At 39.8% G+C, this 27,686-nt stretch overlaps 1 protein-coding gene across 1 annotated transcript; it reads right to left on the bottom strand.

The window, feature by feature from the left end:
- Positions 1-334: 334 nt before the first annotated feature.
- LOC129453737 (EGF-containing fibulin-like extracellular matrix protein 1) lies at positions 335-26,944 on the bottom strand. Its single transcript, XM_073861461.1, has 9 exons — positions 26,709-26,944; positions 21,735-21,821; positions 21,539-21,584; positions 18,764-19,046; positions 12,394-12,515; positions 7,480-7,599; positions 7,280-7,403; positions 5,071-5,263; positions 335-2,874 (listed from the first exon to the last, which is right to left on the bottom strand). Exons 1-9 carry the CDS (start codon positions 26,709-26,711, stop codon positions 2,713-2,715), a joined length of 1,140 nt encoding a protein of 379 aa, XP_073717562.1. The 5' UTR covers positions 26,712-26,944; the 3' UTR covers positions 335-2,712.
- Positions 26,945-27,686: the final 742 nt, after the last annotated feature.

Genomic DNA, 27,686 nt, shown 5'->3' with positions numbered 1-27,686 from the left:
TCATGTATGTTTGCAACAATATGACTCACATGTTTTCCGTAAAGGCTTGGCTTTCCGTTTGTAAATATTCTTGCGGGAACTGCTGAACTATTGTCATGACAACATCACATAGTTGCATATTCCCAATGCAACTGCGGGAGGTAATAATTGCACGGGAATCTTGGTGGTCCTCTAAAACTGTTCCAGGAATATACCAAACTGACCCACATGTCTTACGTAATGAGATTTTCATCTATGAGCATGTTCCTACATTTGTGTTTATAGAAATAAACATATCTTGACCGAACCAAGCAAACATGAAAATAAAACGACACATTTGTTATTTATTTATTAAAAAAAAAAAACATTACAGCAGGATAAATGGCACAAAGGCTACATATGATTAAAAAAGTGCAATTTGAGAATAAACTGAAAATACAGATTATTTCTAATAGACAGGTGCAAAACCAATTGACATTCAGCTACAAAATAAAAAAAATCTCTTTATTATACTGAGTAGAGTTAAATTGAATTTAGATTAGGCTATATATATATATGAGCAATCTCAATTAGAGAAATAAAAGGGAGCATTCACCGTCAAAAATCATAAGAAAATAGATAATATATATAAAACATATATATTTGATTGGCAAGCATCCATCGCATTGCATTACTTCAGATCAAATCTTGATGCAACCGAGGATGCTTGCCAAAATAAAATTTCATACAACGTGGTAAACCGTTTCAGCCTCACCCACGGTCACATCTCTAGGGGCATTTGGTGTGACGCAACAGTTTTTGTCATGGACCATCAATAAGAAACACTGCACAAGATCAAACGGCGCTCTGGCAACCTTACAGATATGTTAGGCAACAGTTCCATTGCTTATGTGACCCAAAACCCTCGCCAGCAATTTTCTAAAAACATCACTTCTGTTTCCAAAACATTATTGCCTTATTCTCATAGGATGGGAGGTCATTTCTGCAGCATTTGCTAGGCGGAGGTCGCATTCAGATATTTCCATTAGCTAAGGATGCCATTAGATTACAACACGCACTGTTCCACCTAAGACTTTTGCTTTATCCACATGTTCCACCTATAAAACAGTTTTCCCCCTGCCAAGAACTAAAGAGAGTCCTGGTGATGAACGCATGGATTCATTTGATAACGTTTTGATTTATGTTCTGGTTGCATGCATGATAGAAATGCATGCAGAATAAAGGAGCAGTTTATCTAAAACATGAAAATGCAGGCCGATCCAAACCTGTATGACTTTATTTTATTTTGTGGAAAACTAAAGTAGATTTTATGCAGAACGTCACATTTATAATTAAACTGAATAGGGACTGATGGAAAAAAAAGCATCATTACTGTTACCAAAATCATGCATAATTCTATTAAAGTCATATTTGCATGGTTTGTTAAAAAATATAATCTAGACTGTTTTAAAAAATGCTCCCAAGCTGTCACTGGGACGGTACCCTTTAATAAATGTCCTAATATGTACCATTTAGGTAAAGATATGTATACATTTAATACCTATATGTACCGTTGAGTTACTAATATAAAAAGTGACAGATTTTTTTCTGATAATATTGACTTTAATTTCAATGTCTTGCAAAGCGGTTGTCTGGCTTCAGAAGATTTAAAATATAGTACACCGGTTGAGTACTTTTATAAAGAGATTTCCATGTTAGAAGGAAAGTCAACAAGTTTGAAATAGCGTAAAGATGATTATGCAACTTGCATCCATGTACCAGACTCTTATTAAGATCTAACTACCAGGTCAAAGATAACCTAAGTGCTTTTCGGAGTAAAACTGTTTGTCCTTCGGATATCCGCTTGTATAAAGTCAACACTAGTGTTTTTCTTTTGGCCTTCATGTCACTCATTTTCAATCGTACAAAGAAAATGTTGTGAAAACCAGACAGCCCACTTTTTAGATTTAAATATGCATATATTTAAACTATCTAGACCAGTGGTTTTCAATAAGTTTTACTTTAGGGCCCAAAATTGAATGGTGTTTAATAGTCTTGATTTGTCCTATTTGTTTGTGAATGTTCATGATGTCAGGCAATAATTTCATATTAATTGTGATTTCCAATTAATATTAAAAGTGAATATTTGGTTTTCATTTATCTTACGTTGTTCATCATTTTTAACGAAAAAGTGCATATGTTCCTACTATTAAAGGTGCAGTGTGTAAATTTTAGCGGCATCTAGTGGTGAGGTTGTGAATTGCAACCAACGGCTCAGTCCACAGCTCACCTCTTGCTTTTGAAACACATAGAGAAGCTACCGGACAAACATGTCATCGTTGGAGACTAATTTTGTCTGTTAAGGGCTTCTGTAGAAACATGGCTGCTCAAAATGGCGCCTTCCATGTAAGGGGACCCTCTGTGTATGTAGATAAAACGTATCATTCTAAGGCAATACATAACGGTTCATTATAAAAAGGTCTTTATACACCCCTAATAATATAGTTTTGTGTATTATTTTGCATTTCTGTCAAGAGATCCTTCTCAAAATTACACACTGCACCTTTAATGATAAAAGGGTTATTTTAACATTATCATTTACGTTTAGCGCTGTTCTTTATACAAAAATAGACATTTTTCGTGAGCAACCACTGATCTAGACCGCAATCAGATGACCATGTGCTGAACGCTGAATATAGAAAGCTGTAGTACAAAGAATAAATCCAAGGTGATGATTGGGTCAATCTGGAGGATCTAGAAAGGGTATGGACCCACGATAATGGTGAGTCTCAGGAGCGAGCTGGAGCGATAGCTCAAGACGTTACTTTGGGTCACCATCTCCAAATCCACGACGTGTTCTCTGGGTCCCGTCAAAGGCTTGGTCATCACCAGCATGGCGCTTACGTTACTGGACCGCTGAAGCAGACAGTGAAAGTCAAACCTTGAGATTTATTCTTTAACACAAGCTATAAGGTCATTCATAAGAAACTGTGCCATTTCTGTCAAATTTGTCAGTGTTCCTGTTGCACCACTATTTGACAATGATGCAAGTAATGCCATCGTTATAGGTTTAAAAAATCAGTGAAAAGTCATCATATGTGACCTAAATATTTTTAAATTTTACATAATGTAAAGATTAGGGCTGGGAAAAGATTAATCGCGATTAATTGCATACAAAATAAAAGTGATTTTTGTCATAATATATGAGTGTGTGCTGTGTATTATGTACATATAAATACACATACATTCATGTATGTATTTAAGAAACATTTACATGTGTACATATATTTATTTATATTTTTATATATTACATATAAATTAAAAAAATGATATATAAATTAAAAAATCTGTGTGTGTGTTAAATATACACAATAATTACACACAGTACACACACATATATTATGCAAAAAAATAAATTTTATTTTGTATGCGATTAATCGCGATTAATCACGATTGATCTTTTCCCAGCCCTAGAAGATCATTCTGTAAAAATATAACCTTGGTATCTTTAAATAGATTGAAATGAAACTTTGATGCTCGTTATTTCAGAATTTGTTTGCCTGGTTTCACAGGCAGGGTCACATATTATATTGTAATAATTTATTTTATATATTTTAAAGAGCACCTATTGTCCGATTCATGCTTTTACATTTCTTTTGGTGTGTAAGTGTGTATTAATCTACCCAGTTTCACGAAATACGTACCTATGGTCACTTAATTTTTTTATTCTCTTTTGTGATACTGTCACAAATTTCCGCGTTTTTTCGTGATCGTATCACGAATTTCTGTTTATGTGTCATTGTCACGTATTGGTTACTCAACTGCTTTTTCCTATTTTCAAACCATTTTCGCTTCGGTTTAGGGTTAGATTTGGTGTTTGCGTTAGTATGTCACTTTAAGTATTCGTTTATACTATTTTTTCTGATTTTTTTTATATTTTCATAATTTTAAACCATTGTCGCCTGGCTTTAGGGTTACTGTGGGTTCACACCAGACACGAGTTCAACGATTTGCGCGAGTAGATTACGCGAGTACAAAGTCAATGCAAAGATGCGATCAGACGCATCCTCGCATGGGGCGATGCCAATGACGCGATATGGGCGGCGCATTTTCCACAAAAACACGCGCTATTTGCCTCAAACGCGTCTTCGCCCAAGTTGAAAATATTCAACTTGAGCTAAAAATTCGCATGACACAAAGTTAGATACCGCGAGTAATCTAGAGCGAGTAACGCGATGCCCCGCGTTTGGTGTGTACGTAGCATTAGAGTTGGGATTGGGTAAGGATGTCATTTTATGTAAATCTAACCCTAAACTGAAGCAACAGTGGTAAGAAAATAGGACAAAACAGTTGAGTAACCAATACGTGACAATGACACATAAACAGAAATTCGTGATACGATCACGAGAAAACGCAGAAATTCGTGACGGTATCACGAAAAAGAATAAAAAAATTCCGTGACTATAAGTACGTCATTTCGTGAGACTGAGCTGGTATTAATACATGTTAATAATATGCAAAAGTTACAAACCCTAAAGTAAACAATGACGTGAGTTATCGTCTCCAACGTAAATCTCTTTTCTTGGACTACAACAAACACACGAATTTTTGGCAACAGTTTACTTCCTGGGATTGGTGACGTAGACAAGACCGACACTATCATAATTCCTCCCGCTTCGGACTCACAGCCTGAAAGTTAACTCCTGTTAGCATAGCATTGTGCGCGGATCTTTTAAAAACGGTAAGGAGCGTCACATTTCCTGCTGACGTCAGAGGTATTCAGGCCAATCACAACGTACAGATTAGCTGGCCAATCAGGGACACATTGCTTTTCAAATCTGTGAGTTTTGTACAAAATCAGTGCGTTTCAGGAAAACAGGGATTTATGGAGCAACAAAAATGTACTGTATGCGGAAAATAATGTGTTTTTAAATAACCATAAACCATGCGAACACATTGTATTATACCAAATGCACAAAATAATGTTGTTTTTTAGCAATGAAATAGGTGCTCTTTAATATATATCTTAAATGGATTATTTTTAATGAAATGATAAAATAACAAATGGCACAGTGTTCCTCGTAATGGATTACAGATTACTCAGGATCTTACCCTTAGGTAGAATTCTCCTCCCTCATTGCCGGATTTGATTGTGAAAGTGTTTACCATGTTGGGATAAACACTAGTAGCTTGAATCTGGAAGATATCCGCAGGGACCTGGCGTTCGGAAAAGATGCTCATGTACTTGTAGACGATAACTGGTGGAAGTCCCCGGCACACACTGGGTGACTGGCATCTACATCGACTGTTGGTACAGATAAATGTGTATATTCACTTTTTTGTCAAAAACAATTATTTTCTGACAACTTTTAAACAGTTGGCAATGCTAATGTACATGTATGTAATTAAAAAGTTGCAATACTGTGTATTTTATATATTTCATCATTTTCTATGTTTTCATTTGTACTTATTTCTATACCGTTTTATCCTAATGTCTCTATTGTCTGTTGTAAAATTCATTGCAAAGGCACTAATACAAATAAGTTTGACTTAAATTAAAAAAGTAATTTTTTTCCTGTTTTCTATGACATTATTTTTACTTAAATGTGGCAAAGAATGCATTGAAAAATATGTTAAATTGTTCTCTACATTTATTATTAAAGTCGCAATGAAATTAAAATGAAAAACTGTCATTTGTTTTGGAATATTGTTGTATTCTTTACAAATGACTTATCTGTGAGCTTCATTATTTAACGAAAAATCACGTGCCCTCATAATCTTTAATCAAAAGCGCAAATCTCCTCCCCTCCTTGAAACAATCTCTATTTACTTCCGGTCATTTGGTATGGCAGGTGGGCGAGGTCCGGAAAAAGATTGCAGCATTGCATTCAAGTCCAGCCCTGCCTTATTTAATTTCAGAATCCGGTTTCACTTAGATATTCACCACGGGTAAAATAAGACAATCGCTACTTCTGTTTCATGGCGACTTTAAGTGCAAAAATGATACAGAGAGGTTTTACATGTCCATTTACAACCCTAGGATTTGGCTTCAGTATGAAATTTTCTATTATTACCTTATTTGAAAGGGTCATGAATAATAATGTTGAGCTCTGCTCTGATTGGCTGTTTCTCAGAGCAGCTCCTTTCAGTAGCTATGTGTGTGTGTAAACAGAGGTTTATGCCTGTATCAGACGAAGATACAAAATGTGAGGAGTAATCCATTGTTTGGAGATTGCTAATGGACGTTTCTGAGTTGTAAGTTTTTTTTTTCAGGATGGACCTGCAAAACGTAACTGTAACGTCAAAAGTATAACTTCAGCCTAAAGACTAGCACGGGTGTGCCTCATAAGTCTTGAAGAGTGAAGCCTCTGGCTCTTTGGTCGCCCCCTGGTGGCTGGCTGCAGTACAAGTCATAAACCCCGCCCTCTCCATTCAAACGAAAGAGACTCAAGTAGTTGTTATCACGCTGATATATGTTCAAGTGTTCATTTTTGTGAAAAGTTTCATTTTAGCTAGTAATTTGATGCTATTGAAATGGGGTGTGTCGTTATGATTGCCGTGTTTGAATTGGTCACGCGAGCGTTTGGGCGGAAGTTTGATACCGCTGCTCCGCCTCTGGCTCCACGGACGATTCCTTCTGCGCATGCCTTGGCTCCAAACTGACATTTTTACGTATGGCGACAACCATGGTCGGACATTTTTGGCTTCAATTCATTACAATGGAGGGAGGCGACGTCGCGTCGTCAATCTTTTGTTACAGTCTATGGGCTAGCATATAGCATTAACTAGCATATAGCGCTAACTCATCAGTCACAACTTTGTTTTTAGCATTGTAACAAAATTTTACTTAATTTAATGTTGGGGTGTACATCTCGACTGTCACAGTCTGTGGTATTTTGTATGCCTCAAAATTTTTGGCCTTTTTTAAATTCATTAATTAAAATTAAAAATATAATTGCAAAATATGTCCCAAATTTAAAAATTAAATGCTTAAATAAAAATTAAAACGTTAATTTAAATTATTTAATTTTAATTTTCAATGTGATGAAGCATCATTCCTGCTAAATTAAAAAATAAAATGCAATTGATGATTTGACATTTCATTTTTAAAACAATCTCGAGGTAAGACAATATTGAAATTAAAATGCAAACGTGAAAAAAAATGTAAAAAAAAAATGTATACAGTGGTCTATAAATTTCCAAGTTTAAATAAGAAAAAGAAAAGCAATAAAAGCCGAAAGCTAGGGCAATATACCTTAAAGTTCAGATTTTTGGATTATTGCAACTCAAACAGTGATCACATCAGTAGGATTATACTCACCCTTCACCAGTTTTCACGTATGGCTCCCGGCAGGGGTTTCTGGGATAGCAACGGAATCCTCCGTAGTAATTCCAACACATGTCTTCCTCTCTGCAGTTGTGCCCCGTTTCACATTCGTTTACATCTGAGCCAGGAATAAAACGTTAATGAGAATCTTCTGAAGCCATTTCGGGAGCCCTAAACAAGAAGCTGGACGGTACCTTGGCACATTCGCGTCCCTTGGAGTTGGTATCCCTCAGGACAAGCACATTGGTATCCTCCGGGCTGATTTACACATTGGAACTGGCACATGTAGTTAGAGAAGTCACACTCATCAATGTCTGAAAAAATACAAGAATGAGTGATGATGAAAGTCATTTTTATGTTAATGTTAAGTTGAAGTAACTTAAAATATATGTTGATATAATATATATTTTTACAGTGTATATTGATGCTCAATTGTATAAGTGTCATTATTATCATTCAGGTTCTATGTTACAATGAACAAGATAACATGAAAGTTGTTTTTAATATCATGTGACCGTATATGTGTTACGGGTAAATCCAGGTATGACAGGATGCGGATCCAAGTGCAGTGAGGTTTATTAAAAATAACAACAAACAAACAAAACATAGCAGGTAATCCAACAAGAAACCAAGAACACGGAACACGAAACAACACCATAACATTGAGCAACGATCGACATCAGACACTGGAAACACTAGGCTTAAATACACAGAGTAATCAGGGAAAACAAGACACACCTGGGGAACAATCATCACACAGACCAATGAACAAAAGAACTACAAAGAACTACAGACATGGATGACACAGACATGACTTCAAAATAAGAGTACAAGACAGGGTACACAGACAGAGTTCATAACATAGCCCCCCCTCAAAGGGCGGCTTCCAGACGCCCCCCAGAAAACCCCAAAGTACAACAGTCTAGGAGGGCGGTGGCATGGAGGTGGACCCGGGGGAGGGATGGTGGGCCAAGGCCATGAAAGTCCAAGGGCCAGGGCGGAGCCGTAGGCAAAGACAGGGACCACGGCGGAGCCGCGGGCGGAGGCTGGAGCCAGGGCGGAGCCGCGGGCGGAGGCTGGAGCCAGGGCGGAGCCGCGGGCGGAGGCTGGAGCCAGGGCGGAGCCGCGGGCGGAGGCTGGAGCCAGGGCGGAGCCGCGGGCGGAGGCTGGAGCCAGGGCGGAGCCGCGGGCGGAGGCTGGAGCCAGGGCGGAGCCGCGGGCGGAGGCTGGAGCCAGGGCGGAGCCGCGGGCGGAGGCTGGAGCCAGGGCGGAGCCGCGGGCGGAGGCTGGAGCCAGGGCGGAGCCGCGGGCGGAGACAGGGACCAAGGAGGAGCCGCGGGCGGAGACAGGGACCAAGGAGGAGCCGCGGGCGGAGACAGGGACCAAGGAGGAGCCGCGGGCGGAGACAGGGACCAAGGAGGAGCCGCAGGCGGAGACAGGGACCAAGGAGGAGCCGGCAGAACTGGCAACCAGGGCGGAGCCGGCAGGGCGGGAACCCAGGGCGGAGCCGGCAGGGCGGGAACCCAGGGCGGAGCCGGCAGGGCGGGAACCCAGGGCGGAGCCGGCAGGGCGGGAAGCCAGGGCGGAGCCGGCAGGGCGGGAAGCCAGGGCGGAGCCGGCAGGGCGGGAAGCCAGGGCGGAGCCGGAGACCAGAGATGGACTGGATACCAGGGTGGTGCTGGTGGTATCATGAACCTGGGTACAGGAGAACAGAGAGAGGCCCTCTGGGCCTGATTAGACAGGGCAGTAAGTTCAAATATAGACATCTCAGACCAGACAGTGAGGGCAAAGAGCTTGGGAACAGTCTTCTTAGGACATGCAGAGAGTTCAGCACTGGCCATAGTCTTGGTGACGACAAAGAGTCTCTGGGGCATCGCGGTGACCACACTAGCTGACCAATGGGGCTCAGATGACTCACTCGGCTCAGATGACTCACCCGGCTCAGATGACTCACCCGGCTCAGATGACTCACCCGGCTCAGATGACTCACTCGGCTCAGATGACTCACTCGGCTCAGATGACTCACTCGGCTCAGATGACTCACTCGGCTCAGATGACTCACTCGGCTCAGATGACTCACTCGGCTCAGGGGTATCAGAAGACTCACTCGGCTCAGGGGAATCAGAAGACTCACTCGGCTCAGGGGAATCAGAAGACTCACTCGGCTCAGGGGAATCAGAAGACTCACACGGCTCAGGGGAATCAGAAGACTCACTCGGCTCAGGGGAATCAGAAGACTCACTCGGCTCAGGGGAATCAGAAGACTCACTCGGCTCAGGGGAATCAGATGACTCACTCGGCTCAGGGGAATCAGATGACTCACTCGGCTCAGGGGAATCAGATGACTCACTCGGCTCAGGGGAATCAGATGACTCACTCGGCTCAGGGGAATCAGATGACTCACTAGGCTCAGGGGAATCAGAAGACTCACTAGGCTCAGGGGAATCAGAAGACTCACTAGACTCAGGGGAATCAGAAGACTCACTAGACTCAGGGGAATCAGAAGACTCGGGGGAACTCAGAAGATTCATGGGAATCGGGGGACTCGGGAGATTCACTCGGCTCAGAGGACTCGGGAGATTCACTCGGCTCAGAGGACTCGAGAGATTCACTCGGCTCAGAGGACTCGGGAGATTCACTCGGCTCAGAGGACTCAGGAGATTCACTCGGCTCAGAGGACTCGGGAGATTCACTCGGCTCAGAGGACTCGGGAGATTCACTCGGCTCAGAGGACTCGGGAGATTCACTCGGCTCAGAGGACTCGTGTTCATGAGTCTGGTTGATCTGCCGTTGAACTGGTGAGCCACACACTGAAAAAACATAGCACAATGCCAGTGCTAACAGGGATGATTCACAAAGATTAAAAAGTTCTAGGAGCTCCGAGGCCTTCAGTGAATCAATGGGCACAAACAGTTTCAAGAGCTCTGTAGCTGTCTCATGTGATGTAACACACCTGCTGGCCGATGATTCACTTGGGGATCTGCTCGGGGACGATTCACTCGGAGATTGACTCAGGGAAGATTCACTCAGAGATTTACACAGGGAAAACTCACTCAGAGATTTACACAGGGAAGATTCACTCAGGAAAGATTCACTTGGGAAAGATTCACTCGGGAAAGACTCACTCGGGGATTCACTCGGGAAAGACTCACTCGGGGATTCACTCGGGGATTCACTCGGGGATTCACTCGGGGATTCACTCGGGGATTCACTCGGGGATTCACTCGGGGATTCACTCGGGGATTCACTCGGGGATTCACTCGAGGACGCACTCGAAGACAAACTCGAGGACTCACTCGGGGATTCACTCGGGGATTCACTCGGCGAAGATTCACTCGAGAGAACGAGCGGTCCAGGGATTCTGGTCGCTCGGACAGTGATCAGCGGGTAATCCAACACACTGGAGATTAAGCAGCCGACCCGGGCTTTCACGGGATGAACCGGATAACCTGGTGACTTGTGCACCGGCTCAGACACGGCGGAAGTCATCTTGTGAGCGGGGTCGGACAAAACACAGGGAAACCTTGGAAGCACGAGGGGAAACACACAGGGGAGCGAGGAATTGCTGCTGGATCCTTAATGGTCGATCGTTCTGTTACGGGTAAATCCAGGTATGACAGGATGCGGATCCAAGTGCAGTGAGGTTTATTAAAAATAACAACAAACAAACAAAACATAGCAGGTAATCCAACAAGAAACCAAGAACACGGAACACGAAACAACACCATAACATTGAGCAACGATCGACATCAGACACTGGAAACACTAGGCTTAAATACACAGAGTAATCAGGGAAAACAAGACACACCTGGGGAACAATCATCACACAGACCAATGAACAAAAGAACTACAAAGAACTACAGACATGGATGACACAGACATGACTTCAAAATAAGAGTACAAGACAGGGTACACAGACAGAGTTCATAACAATATGTAGTGTTTGATTAAGTTTTTTTTACTGTTGATGCAGTACTTTATGAGATACATGTGTAAAATTTACACACTTGAAAATACTAAATTCACAGTATTTTAATCTACCAGTTCTTTGGCCTTATGATATAATGAATTGATATCTCAGAATTGACTGCAGTTAGACGAATACGTCACCTGGGTATTTTTTGGCTACTGTTTCATAAATATTTAGACTTTTTCGATGTTTAAGTTGGTTCCCCAATATGAAAAAGATCAACCCAGTAAATTAGTTTTGGTAAACAATTCTCTGCAAGCGTCTGAAAAAATAGGAGATTGAAATTTGGCTCCCCTTGTGATGTCATAAGGGGATCTTATTATAATAATACCGCACCTTAATCTGCACTATCCAACCACGGCACTGCCATTTAGTGCAGAGAGAAAATAATTGACAGCACAATTGAGTTTGAATTGCAACAAACCACCATTATGGTGATCAGTGTTTGCATTTCATCAGCTCATTTTCATTTTAAAGGACACACCCAAAATTGACACATTTTTGCTCACACTAAAAAGTGGCAATTTTTACATGTTACAATAAATTATCTGTGGGGTATTTTGAGCTAAAACGTCACATATGTACTCTGGGGACCCCAAAGATTTATTTGACATCTTAAAAAACGTCTTGTGAAATGTCCCCTTTAAACAAACCACCCTTTTGACGCTCTACTTGAGCGATACAATATACAAAAGTAGGAGGACGGTCGCTATAATCAGACATGGGGTATTTTAATTTGCTCAGGACTTGTGCATAAACACGAAGTCATTAGCAAGCCCTTTTATTGCTAGCATGAGTAATGTTGAAGTGTTATGGTTATACTTTCAAACAGTGTGTAGCTGTATATTTATACATTTATTCACAGCGCCTGCTAGACTTTAACTGTGAGTATATGATTGTAAACGCATTTCGTTTTTATTTATACACCCTGATAGATGACTCAAAATTATTACCTGTGATAATAAACAGCATGCCATAGATGCAGTACACACTTATAACGTATAAGAAAATGACTCAAAATAAAACCACAACATTTTAGATGTTTCAAAGGCTGTGCTGTCTACAGGTTAGAACATGCCACAATTCATTAAGTTGTGCAACTCTTTGTTGAGGTGTTTTACTTAAATCGGACATTAACCTTGACAGGAGACCGAGTCTGATGCCAGTTCGTACCCAACTTCACACTGGCAGATGTACGAGCCAATCAGATTGTAGCATTGATGCTGGCAGGGGTTGGTGGTGGCGCATTCATTCACATCTGTAACAAACAAAAAAAAACTTTTATTAAGCTTTTAACACAATTAAACATCACTAGTTGTTTTACCATTACTCTTTAAATGGCACAAATTAAAATTGTGAATTGAAAATATGCCCAATGAAAACACATACACTCACCTAAAGGATTATTAGGAACACTATACTAATACTATGTTTGACCCCCTTTTGCCTTCAGAACTGCCTTAATTCTACGTCGCATTGATTCAACAAGGTGCTGAAAGCATTCTTTAGAAATTTTGGCCCATATTGATAGGAAAGCATCTTGCAGTTAATGGAGATTTGTGGGATGCACATCCAGGGCACGAAGTTCCCGTTCCACCATATCCCAAAGATGCTCTATTGGGTTGAGATCTGGTGACTGTGGGGGCCATTTTAGTACAGTGAACTCATTGTCATGTACAAGAAACCAATTTGAAATGATTCGAGCTTTGATACATGGTACATTATCCTGCTGGAAGTAGCCATCAGAGGATGGGTACATGTTGGTTATAAAGGGATGGACATGGTCAGAAACAATGCTCAGGTAGGCTGTGGTATTTTAACGATGCACTAAGGGGCCTAAAGTGTGCCAAGAAAACATCCCCCATACCATTACACCACCACCACCAGCCTGCACAGTGGTAACAAGGCATGATGGATCCATGTTCTCATTCTGTTTACGCCAAATTCTGTCTCTACCATCTTAATGTCTCAACAGAAATCGAGACTCATCAGATCAGGCAACATTTTTCCAGTCTTCAACTGTCCAATTTTGGTGAGCTTGTGCAAATTGTAGCCTCTTTTTCCTATTTGTAGTGGAGATGAGTGGCACCCGGTGGGGTCTTCTGCTGTTGTAGCCCATCCACCTCAAGATTGTGCGTGTTGTGGCTTTACAAATGCTTTGCTGCATACCTCGGTTGTAACGAGTGGTTATTTCAGTCAAAGTTGCTCTCCTATCAGCTTGAATCTGTCGGCCCATTCTCCTCTGACCTCTAGCATCAACAAGGCATTTTCAGTTTTACTATCTTTTTTTAAAGATGCGAAATTGTTTATTATAACCTCCCAGAAAACAGCTCATACGTGACTGCGAGAGGAAGACTAACATTTAGTAATCGTTTAAAGGTGCAATGTGTAACTTTTAGAAGTATCTCTTGACAGAAATGCAATATAATATACATAACTATATTATCAGTGGTGTATAAAGACCTTACATAATGAACTGTATTGTTTTTATTATCTTAGAATGAGCCGTTTTTGGCTCCATACACTGCAAGTCTCCTTACATGGAAGTTGCGTCATGTTTCTACAGTAGCCCTAAACGGACAAACTGCTCTACAGAATGCATTTCATCCCTACGTTGTCTTGGACGACAACATGTTTGTCCTGTGACAGCTACCGTAGATTCTCATTGCGTTTTAAAATTGAGGTTGGTTGCAATTCGCAATCTCACTGCTAGATGCCGCTTAAAACCCCACACTGTACCTTTAATGGAAACATGATATTTTGCAATAGGTTTTTATCAACATTTTGCAAACAGTAACAAACTAAATATCTGCTTGCTTGTTAAGAAAATGTACTGCCTATGCAATTCAGATCCCAAAAATACCCTAAATAACGGCACTTATTTAAACCAACAGGTATCGTAATCCAAAATACACATCCTTTCTGCACTCTTAATCATTCTTTGGTTCATCTGGCAAGGTTCTCGAGCGCAGAAAGTGTGGGGGCCATCGTGGGTGGTCTATGCTTATCTGCCAGGTTTGGTCAAGTAACTATATACAAAGGCCTAAGAATAGCCCACTTCTCTCTGATTCACATACAGACCATTGAACACGCAACACGTGTGAGTGAAAAAGACCCTGGTACGAATGAAAGGATATTCAGGCAGATTCTTCCTTGGCTCCTAAGTGACCTTTTTAAAGCATTAATGTCAAAGCGGAGATTTGAAGACCCCGGGAGAGCCCCCTGCCTCGAGTTTCCAAAGCTTTGCTGACCAGGGTTTGGCTGGACATGGCTCATGTGGGCCCTTTCAGGGGGTTCAGCGCTGTTGATAGCCAAACCGGCTGATGCGCAGTGGAAAAAATGAAGCGAGCGACCCTGCGGGCAAGAGTTCACATGAGAAATTCACCCACCGTATACTGTAAGAAGAAAGACTGTTAAGAACACACCTGGAGCATTTGGTCACCCACATGTACGGCGGTTTGATTTCAACAAACCGGTGTCAGATTCCAAAGGAGAATCGCTGCCAAGGCACATTTAAAAGAAACTGGCCTGAAGTATGTAAACATTGCAGGAAAACCAACTTCTTTTTGCGGGAAGAGGTGCAAGCTAATTGTTGACTCATTTTAAAGGGATGGGAGATTGCATGTCCTGACCCATATTTCTTCAAAACCATGTAACCTCCGCTAGTTTCCTGGAAACAGAAGTCACAGCTGCATATTGTATAATGCATATTGCACACAAAGACAGCAAATAGTGATGAAAAGTCTTAATTTCTTCATCATAGAAACTTTTAAGTTGCATTGATTGATGTGCAAATGTGCATGTTTCATATGTCTAAAATAGCGATGTCACACTATACTGTTATTCACAGCGTGATATAAAAGACTATAATTATTGATATCATGTTAATACTACACATATGATAATATCGTAAGTCATTTAACATTTTGCTTCAAGAGCAACAGTGGTTACTCTTGTCTTTGAGTATAACTCATTGGCCAAAAAGCTAATAAAATAAAATAAACAATACTAAAGATGAATTTGAATGATAGTATTGTTTTTTTTATTCGAAAAGTTTCGAAAGATACCGCGATAATATCGTCAGAGTAACTATAAAAACATAGTGTTTTGTGCGCATAAGCCCTGAAAAGTGAAGCCAAAACGTCTCGATCGCCCCCCAGTGACTGGTCCCAGTGGTCATAAACCCCGCCTCCCCATGTTATTCAATGGGACTTGAGACCAACTAAACAATTTAATTACACTTTAATTATCTTTTTTCCGAAGTTGGTTTCTGTCATTTACTGTAGTTTTTAGCACGCTGATGTAAATTCAAGTGTTTGTTTTTAAAATAAGTTTGTTTTAGTTAGTTATTTAATGCTATAAAACGGTGGTGTCACGTCATGATTGACTGCTGTGATATGCGCATTCTGCGAGAGCGAGGGCGGGCCCTTGCTTTCACGGCTTTACTTCCTGCTCACTACTGCGCAGGACTGGTCCCGAAATCGCTACTGCGCAGACCCAAGACGTCAGTGCCGTTTCGGGACACTGACGGCTTCACTTTTCACCAATGGAAGAGAGCGAACGGGCGTCATCTATCTTTTTCTACAGTCTATGGTACACACCAAGCCTGAAGCATCGTGTTCCTCGCTCTAGATTACTCACGGGATTTAACTTTGTGTCATGCAAATGTTTTGCTTGAGTTAAATATTTTTTCACTTGCACAAATTGTGTTTTCGCAGCAATTGCGCCACCCAATTCCGTCATTCGAATGGCCTCGCGCGAGTTTACGTCTATTCGCATCTTTGCAGAGACTTCTCGCACAAATCGATGAATTCGTGTTTGGTGTGTACACCCATAAGTTTGATATTGTGAACGCCCTAGTCTGAAAAGATAAAAAATGAATACAAAAATCTACTTTGTACAGAAACCATGATCATAAATAATGTAGGCCAACATTAAATTCAAATAATTTAAAAGTCCACTGGTGTAGATTTTTGTGAATTGCAACCAACGGGTCAGTCCACAGCTAACTCCCTTTCGAAATGCCTAGAGAAGCTACGGTAGCCGCCAAAGGACAAACATATCATTGTGTGAGATTACGTAGTGACAAAACATGCTATATAGAGCAGTTTATTTGTTTAGGGCTACTAAAGAAACATGTTGCAAAATGGCGACTTCCATGTAAAGGGACGGGTATATTGCAGCTTTCAAAGTATACTCACCGCGGCTACGCACGGATGGCCGTGTTCAACATGTAAGCAATACAAATGATTTCTTATTCAAATTATTACTCTACCAGGCCAGCATTGAGTCGTGACATTTACAGTTCATTTAAAAATGTAGGAAAGATGATGAAAAGTAGCAGATCCACCACTGCAAACAAAGTTTAGAAACAAATAACAAGAAAACAGAGAACAGGAATGAAACATTAAGGTGACGAAAATTCTCCACAACTTTCTGTTCTTGGAAGAAGTAAAAATAAAAGAAGAAAAGACGATGGTGTGTTTGCAAACGCGTACTGTGCCTGCAGACGAACGCAGACCCTCCTGATGACGATAATGACGTCATGCGGACAGCGAGCCTACGCGTCCTGCCCTAGTATACCTTCGACTTAAAGGGACACTCCACTTTTTTTGAAAATATGCTAATTTTCCAGCTCCCCTGGAGTTGAACATTTGATTTTTGCCGTTTTGGAGTCCATTCGGCCGATCTCTGGGTCTGGCGGTACAACTTTAAGCATAGCTTAGCATAATCCATTGATCTATCTGAGTAGACCATTAGCATCGCGCTAAAAAAATAATGTAATAATGATATTACGCAGCGCCTGAAAATATTTCTCTGCTATTAAAAGTAACCAAGATGACTATTTTCGGGCAGTGCGTAATATCACTACGCCTGCTGCAGCCATTTTACAGCAGCAAAGTGATTATTACGCCAGAATGAAAGTATATTTCTTAGCCATATCTGCCTAGAAAATCGCAACTTTTAGTTTTCCCTCTGTGTTAGTACTCAATGTAACTGCAGAAGAAAATAGAAAAACTATTACTCTTCAGTTATTTTTAAGTGCGATGCTAATGGTCTAATCAGATTCAATGGATTGTGCTAAGCTATGCTAAAAGTGGTAGCACCAGACGCGGAGATCAGCTGAATGGATTCCAAAAAAGCTAAAAATCCTGGAAACTGGAAAATGAACATATTTTTAAAAAAAGTGGAGTGTGCCTTTAACCGGACCCACCTTACCGTAGATAATTCTAAGGTAATAAAAACAACACAGTTCATAATGTAAGTTATTTACACACTACTGATAATATAGTTATGTATATTTTATTGCATTTCTTTCAAGAGATCCTTCTAAAATTTACGCAATGCACCTTTAATGGTCAAATTAGAGTTTAAATGATACTCTTTAAAGAAATATTCCAAGTTTAATGGTTAAGGTCACTCCTGTAGGACGAAATGTAGGTTGGCGTGTCTTTGCAATTCATGTATTTCAGTTTTTGATTAATGCAGCCTAAATTGTTTTCTCCCACCACAGGGATCTTGCGTGCTGTAACACGACTCAGACATCTACTGTATTTAGTTGGCAGAAGTGAAGAACTATTAGCACACGCATAAAATGTTTTTTATGGCATATATAAAAAGACAGACACAGAGGGAAAAGATTTTCGCTAACTCATTCTTAATGTTGACGAGTGTAACGTGCAAGAATTTAAACAGAAATTACTTTTTCAATGAACATTAAACTTCTTGCTCAACCACTGGGGGGTGTTTATAGTGGAATTATGTTTTTGGAGAAACTATTTGGACCACTTATTTAGGATTGATTGGGGACCAAGTGTTCAAATTCAAGAATCGACCACTAATCCAAATATTGGGGTCACAAGCTCAACATCAATGATGGGACAATTTTGAGGTATCGAGCCTAGGTTTACTAAATGACAACATACGTCATAAAACTAAGTTCACATGAACATCTGAGTACAAATGAGCTTCTGGTGAAGCTTCTGCTTCATAGGTTTGGAAAATCCTCAAAGCTTTGATCAAAACCGTTTTAAAGTTGCATTACAAAAACAAAATCCTGGTCATTTTGGACCCTAATGTAGCTTTCCTTTAGAGATTGGCAGGACACACTTAGAAAAAAGGTACAAAGTTGTACTGGGGCGGTACTTTTTCAAAAAGTACCTTTTTGTATCCAAAAAGTGCATACTGGTACCTCAGTGGTACACATTGGTACATATAAGGACCTTTCAAAAGGTACCGTTCCAGCAACAACCTTTGTACCTTTTTTCTAAGAGTGTAGCAATCGTACGGTCATGGATTTGATTCCTGCATGCACGTACTCATAAAATGAATAGCCTGAATGCATTTGGATAAATCTCTTGCCAAATTCCTAAATGTATTTCCTTGTGCAGGTACATTCCTTTTTTTGCAATTATGTGCAGACTGCAACGCAGAAATGACACTTTTCACCTTTCCCCCAATAATTCCAACAAATATTACATACATTCAGAATACATATAATCTCATCTCTGCAGAAGTTTTGAGAGTCCAGTATGAAACCGGCACTACATTGGAGTGTATAAGATGAACCTGGAATGACTCTTGAATAAGTGCCAGAGGAGATGGGGGGTACAGCAGGCTGAACTACTCTTCTGACACCCGTATCCACTGGTGGGGCCGTAGTGGTCTCAGCCTCACCGTTACTCACAATTATCTGAGCATTGTGGGGCAGGCAGAGGTATCCTCCAAAATGGTTGATGCATTTCATCCCCCCTTTGCAGGCTTCCTGAACGGTCTTGCACTCATCTATATCTATATTTTAGATTAGGTTGGATTAGATTAGGAAATCACAAGAAAGTCTGCCATTGCAATAACTTGCCTTACATCTAAGCTTACTACACTTAAAATGTGTACTAGGTGGTTGTCAGGGTGTTGCTGTGCCGGTCCGTTTTTTTGGGGGGGGGGGTGCTAAGGCATTACTATGCAGTTGCTTACTAGACATGTAGGGAGTTCTGGGTGGCTGCCAGGGTGTTGGTGTGCAACAAAAATTTTCTTTTGTGATCTTCAGCATTTTTCTGTTTTCTAGCTAATGCTGGTTGCTAAGGTGTTGCTATGCAAATGCTTACTAGACTTAACAAGTGTTCTGGGTGGTTTCCAGGGTAGGGTTGCACCAGTCGTTCGTAAGTTCTTACTTAAACTTGGACGTAAAGTCCAAACTAGAGGCTTAGTAACTACTAGCTAGTTTATAACTAACTCTTTACTTAATTCGGTTGCACCACCCGTTCCCAAGGCAGAACGCAGCCAGTAGATCGCAAGCTCTCCATAAAGTAATGCGTTGTCGCATAGAATGACGTTTATTGTCCTTAACCCAATCACAAGCCTTATAATGGGAAAACAGGAAATAGTCTGAACAGTACGTAATTTCAAACTCATTCTTGTCTCGCCTAAACTGAAAGTTAAAAAAAGACGCCAAAGCATATGCTATCGAACTCAAAACACCACACTCTCAATTGAAAATACACATCCCACACATGGAAGAGAAAACAAACAGGCAGAAATTTAAAATCTTATTTTAATTGATGGATACACAGAAAATTAAACAGTTCTTGATAACTCGTTGACGAATTTGCGGCTCTTCATAATTAATACGACCTCATCGATGTTATATAATCTGGATGACATCTTATTCCAAACGTTATTCATGGACAGGGGCTTCCGTAAATATTTAGTTACAACGTATTGTTATGTTTAATCTAAGTTTAATGGTACAACGCAAAAACATTTAGTAGTGCGTAAGTTGTAACTTAGTGCCCATTTACATCGTAACTAAGCTACGTTGTAACTTACGCACAGCTGGTGCAACCGGCCCCAGGGGCGTTGCCATACCGTTGACGTGTTCTTTACTGATCTTAGCATGTTTCTATTTAGTAGCTAATGTGTGTTGAGTTGTTGCAAGGGGACTGCTTGTTTTTCTTGCTATGCAGTTAAACGGACATTACACTTCTTTTGAAAATATGCACATTTTCCAGCTCCCCTAGAGCTAAACATTTGATTCTTACCATTTTGGAATCCATTTAGCTGATCTCCGGCTTTGGCGGTATCACTTTTAGCATAGCTTAGCATAAACCATTGAATCTGATTAGACCATTAGCATCACGCTCAAAAATACTCAAAGAGTTTCGATATTTTTCCTATTTAAAACGTGACTCTTCTGTAGTTACATCGTGTACTAAGACCGACAGAAAATGAAAAGTTTCGATTTTCTAGGCAGATATGGCAAGGAACTATACTCTCATTCTGGCGTAATAATCAAGGACTTTGCTGCTGTAACATGGCTGCAGCAGGCGTAGTGATATTACGCAGCAGCCGAAAATAGTTCCCTGCTATTGAAAGTAACCAAGGGGACTATTTTCGGGCAGTGCGTATAAAATATCGAAACTCTTTGGTTGTTTTTGAGCGTGATGCTAGTGGTCTAATCAGATTCCATTGATTGTGCTAAGCTATGCTAAAAGTGATACCGCCAGACCCGGAGATCAGCTGAATGGATTCCAAAATGGTAAGAATCAAATGTTTAACTTTAGGGGAGCTGGAAAATGAGCATTTTTTTAGATAAGTGGAGAGTCCCTTTAAGCATGTTTTTGTTTAGTAGCTAATGTGTGATGAGTGGTTGCAGGGGCAGTGCTTAGATTGTCAGGGTGGTTGCTAAGGTGTTGCTAGTATGCAGTTGCCAGGGTGCTATGATAAGGTGTTTGGGTAGTTGTTATAACTCTGCAATGCTAGCTATGTTAGGTGTTCTGAGAGATTTGTAAGCATTGTTCTGTTGGGTTCAGGGTAGTTGCTAAGTGGTACAAGGGGGTAAAGGAGAGTTGTCAAAAACAAAAGTGCTTATCCCTATTCGATAGAAAATGTACTTTACTCGTTGACAAGGCTGTGAGTAAATTTTACACCCGACACAAGAAGAAACTATAATTTCTGGGCTAATAAGGCAAAGTAACCAGCCAACAGCGATAATCTTGAAACAGCTACACTGTAAAAAATACATTGCTGCCTTAAAATTTTTGTTGAATGAAATCGGATTTACAGGTCATTTTAAACTTACTATTATTTATCTTGACTAGGGATGAGTTGTTATAACTACAGGTGAGTCATTAAAACTTATAAAATTAAGTTGACTTTTCTCAACAATATTTTATAAGTTGTGACAACTCATCTCTGTTGACATGAGTTTTACAAAAACTTTAAGGCAGCAAAGTATTTTTTACAGTGTAGGATATAAGCGAAATAAGTAAAAAAGGCTAAAATACCTTTGCAGCTTTGCTTTTCAACATCAAATTCATAACCTTCAGTGCACTGTACGACAAAAAGCAGATAAATTAGCATAATAAACAATCATTTAAACATTGAAACACTAACAAATGTTATACAACTAGGCTCATAATTAGAATCTGATTATTACAAATAATCTTATCGAGAAATAGTGTGTCAGCTTTGTTTACTTGCCGTGTATGTGATTGGCTCCTCTGCCTCCTGAGACACTGCGAAGTGGACGACAACACTTAAGCAAAAACAGATCCTGAGCATTGTGAACTGCAAAACAGATATAAAAATGATCTTACTGAAAATATTTATTAGGTTGAGATAGCATCTGTAGACCAGCCTGAATGATAGATCAGCTTAAATCTGTCTGACCATATTTAAATAATCAACATCATTAATTTAAACCTGCCTGGCCAGACTAAGAGAGCAGCTTTACTCCAGCTGACCAGGCTGAGATACCAGCTAGAACAATTTACACCAACTAACCAGACTGGGAGGTCTGCTAGACCAGTTTTCACATGCCTAATTGGACTTAATCAAACTTGCTTAAACCTGTATGGCGAGACCAGTTTAAACCAGCCTGAGAAATTTCCTGGGGCGGTTTACTTGACAGGGTTTAGATAAAGGACTAGGACTTTTAAGTAGTTTTTACAAACATACCTTACAAAAACCATTTTCTTGTATGTATCTTCAGACAAAACAATGGCACTGATATATTTTAAGTTATGTCAATGCAACGTATTTTAAATTAAGACACTCCAGACAGGGATTAGCATAAACCAGGACTAGGCCTTAGATTAATTAGGAAATATAACTAGTGTTAACAAATATGCATTACTAAAAACATTACTTGTGTGCATTTTGAGGCAAAACAAAGAGTATTGATGGATTTTAGATGTCATCGCAAGTTGTTTTCAGTCTGGACAGCTCTTACATTTTTTTTAGTCTAAAGCACTATTCGGACGGGATTAGTTTTCCAAACAACGTTTGAGTTTCAATGTGTCCCACAGAACATCTGTAATTTTATGTACCGATTCGGACGGGATTAAAATGATGCAGGCTATTCCAGAGATGGGAGTGTCTGTTTCATGCATTTGGGCGTTGCAGAAGAGCACGTGCTCTGGATACGCGCGTTTGTAATGTTTAATATTTTGCTTTAAATGTAAAATTATGACAGAACATGTAATTTAAATTTAAAAATAATTAATTTTAACAAATCAAAATAAAATATACAAATCCTACTAAAGTAACGTTAGCCTACGTGTTTTATATAACTGTCTGCTTATAATAAACACAAAGAAATGAAGAAATAATGATTAATAACAATTTATCATCTTTATTAATTAACATTACCATTCCGGAGTTGAACAACTTTAAACAGAGTTTCTTATAACGTTACTGATATTACAGTGGCCAGTCTTAACAGTGTTTGATTTTCAGCTCGTCTTGATGTAATTATTTTATTTTGCCGAATGCGAAAAAACATCCATATCTGAATGAATGGGACTCAGGAAATACAATATACGCGCATTTGTAAGACCTTATGGCTGATCACGTTGGCCAAAACACGAAATGAACTGCGTTTTCAAAAGATATTGCGGGCAAACACAGACATTTGCATCCGGACGGGATTACATTTCTCAGAGGACCTCTGAGTTTGGCGAAAAACAGTAGGTAAATTGCTCTGGAATTCTTACGGAGGTCGTCAGAGAAAAACACAGACATGGCCGATTCGGACGGGCTTAAAAACATAGAGGACCTCTGAGAAGCACGATTTTCTCAGAGGTACCCCTGTAAAACTAATCCCGTCCGAATAGGGCTTAAGACTAGTCTAATCCCTGTCCGGGAAACCGCCCCCTCAAATATGCATTTTAGTCTGGGACCAGTCTTAAGACCACCAGAGAGACAATCTAGACCAGCCTTAATCTGCCTGATCAAACTGAGAGACCATCTAGACCAGCTTAAACCTGTCTGGCCAGACTGATAAACTAGTTTAAACCAACCTGACCAGCCTGAGGAACCAACTAGACCATGTTAAACCTGCCTAACCAAAGGGCGGATACCCAGACAGGGATTAGACAAGTCTTAGACTAAAAAAATATATCTGTCCAAACTTAAAACAGCACTGACATATATCTAAAATTCATCAATACTCTTTGTTTTGCCTCAAAATGCACACAAGTAATGTTTTTAGTAAGGCATGTTTGTTAAAACTAGTTATATTTCCTTATTAAACTAAGGCCTAGTCCTGGTTTATGCTAATCCCTGTCCGGGAAACCGCCCCTAACAGTCTAGACCAGTTTACACCTGCTTTACCAGATTTCGAGGCCAGCCTAGCCTGACTAATGCTGCGTTTACACCAGCCACAGTAGAGGCTCAAGCGCGAGTGATTTCAATGTTAAGTCAAGGTGAAGACGCAGGTCAAAGCATGTGCGGTAGGCGCGAATCAGCCTCATTCGCGCGAACTAGACGCGAATGGAGCGTTGCCACGCCAAACGCGCAAGTAAAAAAAAATTAAGTTTGCCGAAACATCGCACCGCGTTAACCAATCAGGAACTTGCTTTAGTAGTGACGTGATTACAGAAAAAAAGCGGAGTCAGAGAAGCCCCTCCCATGACGCAAATTTCTGCGTGAATGAAGCGAGTACACTTAAACTGTTCAAGCGGCAAACTAGGCGCAGTAGACGCGATTTTGACGCCTCAAACACGGCTGGTGTAAACCCACGGTAAGAGACAAGTTTAAACCTTCCTGAGAGACCAGCTAGACCGGCTTAAAGCTGCCTGACCAGACTTAGAAACCTATTTAGACTAACTTAAACCCGCCTGACCAGACAGGGTGACCAACTAGACCAGTTTACATCTGCTTTACCAGCCAGCCCAAACCAGCCTAACCCTACCTGTTCAGTTTATTTGTTTAAGACACCAGCTTAAACCTGCTTGAAGAGATCAGCCTGAGAGATCAGCTAGAACAACTTAATCCTGCTGACCAGACAGAGTGACCTACTAAACCAGTTTAAAATGGATGGGTCAGTCTACTCAATGCCCAGGTTGGTTTAGCTTGTGTCCCAGCCAAATCAGGTTTAAGCAGACCTCACTTAAAAATACTTCTAATGCTTTATTGAGATCCCACAGACCTATATTGTCTATATATCTGGGTGATTCTCACGAAACCATTGAAACACCACGGCACTAATGATTTTAGCTTTAAAATGTGTAATATAGTAATATTAAAAAGCATCATAATTAACACAACACTGTGTTCTACCTTGCACAATGTGTGATTTCAACATAAGAATTTATAATTGGAAATTTTATCTCATTTTCTGCTGAAATTCTCATTACCGCAATGTGTCCGGCTGTGTTTGAACATGCGTTATGTTGTAATTTAATCAAATTAACACACAAATATTAAGAAAAAAAATAAATGGATGTTTTGCTAGACTACTTTAGATGACAGAAAAAATATTTACTGAATATTCATGTATAATAATAATGAAGAAAAATTAGGAAAATTATGTGTCCATGCCTGGTGTTCTCATCCTCCGCAACACTTTTTGAGAACAGTTTAAGCACACATACAGAATTTTAATAAAGTTTGATTTTGAGTGACCAAGCACATGGACCAGTTACTTCAAGATGGCTACCAGGTAAGATTATTTTTTTTACAGTTAATTTGAAATATTGTCTTGTCAGAATGCTTACATGACATTTTGATTATCATTACCGCAACAGATGCTTATTAAATGTTAATTTAATTAATAGAAGCATAATACTTTGATTTTAAATGCATGTGCAGAATCTCCAAATTATGTTCTTTCAGGTTCGTCATGTCATTTTGAAAATATGTCAGTGTTGATGTTTTCTGACTGTTGCGGTAATGAGATTTTTTAGGACTAATATTTTAAATTATGTTACAAAACGTGTTAAATGATAAGTAAAAGTTTTTAAATTAATGTTCCCATTTACTCCAGACTTTGTTTTTCAATGTCTGGTGGGAAAAAAGTAAATTTAAGCAATTTTTACATTTTCATGCTTGACATTTTTAAAACCAAGTTTTCGTGAGAATCACCCATCTATTGTCTATTGTGTAGTCCAAGTAGTGCACCATAGAAACACCCTAGCAACCACTCGTAACCTATTTCCATCCACTATTTAGAACACAAAAGGAAACACCAAGAAGGATGCAAGGCCTTTAAACTTCAAGCTTTTATAAACTAACATGCACGGCTTTGTCAAGCCAACATCCAACGTTTATGATTACTCATCATTTTGCAGCATAATTTTCTCTTCATCGGTAGCAAATGCATTTGCAATTTCCATCCAAACCTTAATTATATTTCTTGCAAGTTGTATATATGACATTGTTTAGTTTGAATCAAACAGTTGTTGACCCTGGCTCAGTTCTTCAGCAATTTGGCAGAGGTCTCCACATTGCAGCACAAATCCAAACAGTGTCCAAACTGTGCCCGTTCAGCCAGCTCATTTAAGTAATTATGCCAAATTTCACATTGTCCTCGTGCAAATGACCAAAACACATTTGAGATCAAAGATTTAGATCTAAACTGGGACACATGAGAGGACATTTTCTTGACAATATTGAATTGAAAGTTTGCCTGTTATAAAGCTCACAGAAAGAAACAGTAAAAATTAAATATGTGTAACTGTAAATCTATAGTACAGGATCATTACAGCTATTTCAAAAGTAGTGGAACCAAAGGCATGTACCGACTAGTACTTAGACACCATATTTATCTCACAAAGCCCTCTAGCAACTAAAGCTAAAATTGTTGTTTTGTGTTAAGCTTAACCTACCATTCATGTAATCATGCAAGCTTCTGCAAAGACAAAAGGTGTATTAAGTCCATTCTCATTCAAAATCTGCTTGTAATATAACAACTTTATTTATTTGTTGGTGTATACATAACACAAACTACAGTTTGAATGGGGTTCAATTAATCACAAAAACCCCAGCATTCATTTGTTATTATGAACATTTAGAAACTGTTTGTTATTAATTAGTAATATATAAAGATAACTGACACAGTAAATATTTATAATACTATAAATAAATAACATATACATATACAAATGTTATGTTCTCCATTTGTAAATCTTTCCAGAAGTGATAAATGTGTATCATGTGAGTAAAGATGCTTACCATGTGTGATATATTCCACTGTAAATTCTGGAAGACTGCTGTGGTTCACACACGAGGTGACTGTGATCATATTCTTAGGAGGCAGGTTTTCCTCACAAGCCTTTTCAAATGATGTTTTTTCTTTTTTTGCTTACTGCTACATTCTTGTTGGAATATAATCATGGTGAATGTGGCTCCATCTACTGATAAAGATTCAGACCTACAATACACTTGTAATACAGAGAGATCAAATAATAGAAATACATTATTAGTTTTTTGTACAAAAAAATCATCCTACATAATATATATTTTTTTGTGAAAATATAAGTGTCACGTGAGGGACAAAAAGCTGTTGAGCATTCCGGCTGAGCGGGCTATGATGCTCCGATAACACCTTCCTAGTGGTAGGAGCTGGAAGAGACTGTAGGAGGGATGGGTGAGGTGCTTTACCATGCTGGTGGCTTTGCTGGAGCATCGTTTAAGGAAAATGTCCAGGAGCGAGGGAAAAGGGGTACTGATGATCTTTGCAGCTGTGTTCACTGTCCGTTGGATGGTCTTGATGCAACTGGTCAGCACGCTCTCAATGATTCCCCTGTAAAATGTGGTGAGTAGGGGTGGAGGGAGACTTGCTCTTTTTAGCAGGTGGAGAAAGTGTATTGCTGTTGTGCCTTCTTGCAGAGCGACTTGGTTTTGCTGGACCAGGTGAGTGATGTGCACCTTCAGAAATTTGTGTCATCAGCGAATTGATGATGTGGTTGGAGCTGAACTTGGAAGTGCAGTTGTGGGTCCGCAGCGTAAAGAGCAGTGGGCTGAGCACATAGCCTTGTGGGGTACCTGTGTTCAGTGTGGAAGTGCTCGAGGACTGACTGAGGTCTTTCGGTTAAAAAGTTCAAAATCCAATTACAGAGGGACGAGTTGAGGCCCAGAGAGTTTAATTTATTAATAAGCTGCTGAGGGATTATTGTGTTGAATGCTGAGCTGAAGTCAATTAACAACATT

The sequence above is a fragment of the Misgurnus anguillicaudatus genome, chromosome 23, assembly GCF_027580225.2.
Source record: "Misgurnus anguillicaudatus chromosome 23, ASM2758022v2, whole genome shotgun sequence".
Taxonomy (NCBI): Eukaryota; Metazoa; Chordata; class Actinopteri; order Cypriniformes; family Cobitidae; genus Misgurnus; species Misgurnus anguillicaudatus.
This window is presented reverse-complemented; position numbering and strand designations above follow the sequence as displayed.